Source organism: Propithecus coquereli, unplaced genomic scaffold, assembly GCF_000956105.1.
Source record: "Propithecus coquereli isolate 6110/MARCELLA unplaced genomic scaffold, Pcoq_1.0 Scaffold560, whole genome shotgun sequence".
Lineage (NCBI taxonomy): Eukaryota > Metazoa > Chordata > Mammalia > Primates > Indriidae > Propithecus > Propithecus coquereli.
This window is the reverse complement of record NW_012151508.1, coordinates 191,315-195,388: the sequence shown is the minus strand read 5'-3', so window position 1 is coordinate 195,388 and position 4,074 is coordinate 191,315. Positions and strand designations below refer to the sequence as shown.

General features: G+C 57.2%; 1 protein-coding gene across 1 annotated transcript in view; it reads left to right on the top strand.

The window, feature by feature from the left end:
* RBFA (ribosome binding factor A (putative)) overlaps positions 1-3,781 on the top strand; it is a 12,704-nt gene extending 8,923 nt beyond the window's left edge. The window contains exons 6-7 of the mRNA XM_012657818.1: positions 494-564; positions 1,707-3,781. Of these exons, the coding sequence (XP_012513272.1) occupies positions 494-564; positions 1,707-2,064 (429 nt within the window). The 3' untranslated portion in view covers positions 2,065-3,781. The remainder of the gene's footprint in view (positions 1-493; positions 565-1,706) is intronic.
* The last annotated feature ends 293 nt before the right edge of the window (positions 3,782-4,074 follow it).

Below are 4,074 nucleotides of genomic sequence, written 5' to 3'. Positions count from 1 at the left end.
GTGTTTTCATAAATTTGACAAACATTTACAAGTTTTATTTTTTATTTATTTTTTTTGAGACAGAGTCTTGCTCTGTCGCCCAGGCTGGAATTACAGTGGTGTCACCACAGCTCACTGCAGCCTCGAACTCCTGGGCTCAAGTGACCCTCCCGCCTCCGCCTCCCAAAGTGCTGGAACTAGAGGTGTGAGTCACTGCATCCAGCCAGACTAACATTTACAAGTTTTAAATGTAGTTTTATGCTTCTAAAAAAGCCTCACTTCATCATCAGGGAAAGTGCGATATGTTAAAATAACAATGTTTGCAAGCACAGGCAGTTGACCAGGTCCTAACGTTTGGGAAGAGTCCGTCGAAGGAATGTCGTGAAGTGCAGCGAAGAGATCTGTGGTTGAGCCGACACAGGAAGGAGGCGCGCTGGAGCCATGTGAAGCCGGGCTCTGCTGTACGTGTGCAGAGGCAGGGCTCACTGCTTACCCTGTGCGTGTTCCTTTTCAGATTGACCGGTTGCTGGCAGTAGCTGACTTTGGACCCTCAGATGGAGAACATGTTGTACCAGACGATTTCAGGTGATCCGTGTGGACATAACTTTCGGTTCCTGGTGTAAGTTCCAGGTGTGGAGTTGCTGTTTTCCATGGCAGCTGCACAGCCTGTGCTGACCTCATGCACTTGCCCTGGGGCCCAGCATCCGCCTGCAGCAGGTCTGTTTTGGGCCTGGCCACGTTTACACAGTGACGGCCTCAGTGGTCACCCAGGAACGTCTGCTGGGACCCTTCCCGTGGGGAAAGGGGTCTCTCGTCCTCTCCATTCATTCAGCATGGTTTTGCGTGCCTGCTAGCACTGGTCCAGCACTGGCCCTCGTCTAGCTCTTAGGACCTATCTGTGAACAGCAGAGCGAGCAGTGCCAGTCTCTGGAGCCTGCAGTTTGCTGGGGACCAACAGGAAGCTATAGATGTCAGAAGATGTCAGAAGAGTCAGTGTGTGAGGAGGGGTGTGCTGGAAGCTGGGGCTGGGAGAACTGCAGGGTGGCCTGCGGAGGTGACGGAGCCTGGGGGATGCAGAGGTGTTTGGGGGGCCTGTCCAAGCCCCACGACACAGGGCAGGGTCTTGCGTGTGGTCCTCAGCAGCATCAGTGTCCCCTGGACACTGCTCCCAACTCTGGTTCATCCGCCTGCCAGGGCTTCTGACGCTTCAGCGTGAGAACCCGAGCCAGACAGAGCCCCACGTGACAGCCAGCCCGGCACATCCGGGGTCCTCGAGGTGCAGTGGGGGCAGGTGGGGCAGGGAGCAGAGTCCTTCTGGGGCAGAGCGCGGGAGGGTCCAGGGGCATGAAGGGACCTCATGTGGGTGTTGCTGTCCTCGCACAGACTCTACAGCTCATCAGGTAACCTGAGAAAGACCTGATAGGCTCCACCCGTAACTGTTTAACTGGCCTGGTGCCCTGGCCACTTTACCGAAAAATAGTTGAAGATGCGTTTAATGACGATACGAGTTGCCGTGTCGGGACCGTGCTGGCCACTGGGCTCTGACGCTGGGGAATGCCACAGCCCAGCCCCACGCTCCCTCGCTCCTGTCTCTGTCTCCCTTGAACTGACGTCCAGGGGCTTCACGAGCAAGGAGATGAGGGAGCGCCCCTTGCTGGTGTTTTGGTGAGGGTGCTGTGTCTGGGGCTTGGCTTGTGCTTCGTGTGAAGGCTCCTCTTCCCTTCCAGGGACCCGGACGCCCTGCTGTGTGACACCGCGGGACCGGCCACACACTCGAGTCTATGTGGGATCGATCACCAGGCACTCAACAAGCAGATCATGGAGTACAAGAGGAAGAGAGAGGGCAGGCTTGGGGGTGCAGCCCGGCCAGGGCCAGCGGCCGAGCTGGCACAGCCTGTGGTAAAAGGGAAGAAGAAGGCCAGGCCCCGTATGGAACAGGACAGCTCCCTCAGGAGTTACCTGGCAGGTGGGGATGACCTGGACGATGCCCCAGGCCGTGAGAGCGACCCCCAGGGCTCAGAGGATGAGTGGGAGGCTGAGAGAGGAGGCAGTGGCGCAGGTCACGGGGGCTGTGCTGGGGGATAGGGGAGCGTCAGCTCTGCCGCCGTGGCTGTGGGGGGCACCTACCCCGCCTGAGCATGTCAGAGAGCCCGTTGGCATGAGGTGCAGCCTGTGACTTCGGTTGGTGGCTTCATCTGCTCTTCTGCCATGTCTATGGTTTAGCTCTTCCGTGTATCTAAACGTGATTTCCTGCAGAAAGTCACTGTGGTTTTTCCTCCAACATTGTGTGTAGTTAAAAAAGTAAACAGCCAAATTCACAAATTCTCACAAAAGTAAAAACAGTAAAATAGTGTCTTGGAGACGGTGCGCACAGGCGCCTCCACCTGCAGAGCTGGGCGAGCAGCAGTGAGTTCTGGGCCCACGGGCCGGCGCAGCAGTGCGGGCTGAGAGCTGAACCTGCCGGCCTGGCCGGCGGGGCCCAGCACCGGGGGCTTCGTCCTCCGACGGGTCTCCAGCGCAGCCTTGTGCAGCAGCTTCCCCTCCTGGTTGAGGCCATGGTTGAGCAGAGAGTGCGAGTCGGTGGGTTTGGGCTTCCTGGCTGACCCTGGCCGTGACCGTAGCTCCTGTCACACCCGAAGCATAACAGACTTTCCCCTCGGCGCCTGTGGCCGCCTAGTGTGTACTTTCTAAAGTCCGTCCAAACGTCCGGCAGACCTGGGCTTTGCCTCCTGAAGAGCACGTGTCGTGACACACGAGCCACGAGAAGCGTCTGTGTGTTGCACTGGGTCTTTTGTGTTGCCTCCAAGGCAAGGGCTCGCTTTACTGTTTATCGAAAGAGAAGACACGCGACACACGTGTAAGTGTCTTTCGGTTTGGCTCTTTTTCCTGATGCCTTGGCCCCTCTCAGCCCTCAGGTCCTAAATCCTGCATTGGCTGCAAACCGGCCACGCTACGTAGGCCGGTGTCACCTCTCTGAGCCCTAGCTCCCTAGCCCCCTGTCAGCACCATGGACTGGAGCCTACCTCACGGTGTTCTGTGAGCATCGAGGTGGCACATGGTAGGTGCTCGCTAAACGGAGGGTTGTTTGTGTGGAGAGAGCAGGTGCAGGAGCAGGTCTGTGGCGGCTGGTGTGGGGCACTGCGTACTGCGGTGGTGGCTTCGGCAGGGAGCTGGGCAGAGACCCTCAACGACCCGCAGACAAGTATCTTCCCAGAGCAGGAGCCTTCTTCCCTCTCTGTGCTGCAAGACCTGCTCACATCTCAGCTGTAAACGTCTTGGATTGGTGGCAGTCCGGTTCCCAGGGTGGGCTGGGCCGGCACTGGGCAGGGTCCCCTTGGTGGTCCAGGAGTGAGGCAGCATCAGAGCCTCTGCTCTCAGGGTGTCTTCCCTCAGTCGACTCCCCAGGTCATGTCTGGGACAGACTCCCCAAGGCCCCAGGACTTTGTTATAAGAGCAGAAGTCCAGTTCCCCCCCACTCCACTGGTCAGGAGGGGAAGCCTGTTTTACATTAGAAACTTTAGGTACTTTGTAAAGCTGCCAGCCACGTTGAAGGGGAAGGGTTTGGGTGTATTTTTGGGGAGGAGTGGGGGGACCTACCTTGGACAGGGGTAGGAAGAAGGGACAGAGCTGGAGGAAGGATGGTCTGTGCCCAGGTCAGGGTAGAGGGAGCGGAGACCTTTCAGTGCCTGGCTTGCTAGGGCCGGGGGCGGTGGGAACAGAGGGAGGGCAGGAGTTTTCTCTCCTCTGCTTGGGACCCAGTGATTGTGAGTGTCTGTGGCTGATGCTGGCAAGCATATTGAAGTAAATTGAGTCTATATTTCTAAAAGTAACTTTTGTTGTTGTTGTTTTTTTTGAGACAGAGTCTTGCACTGTCTCCCAGGCTAGAGTGCAGTGGGGTCATCACAGCTCACTGCAGCCTCAAACTCGTCGGCTCAAGCAATCCTCCTGCTTCAGCCTCCTGAGTAGCTGGGACTATAGCCACCACCACCACACCCAGCTAATGAGAGACAGAGTCTTGCTCAGGCTGATCTTGAACTGAGCTCAAACAATTCTGCCTCGGCCTCCCAGAGTGCTAGGATTACAGGCGTGAGCCAC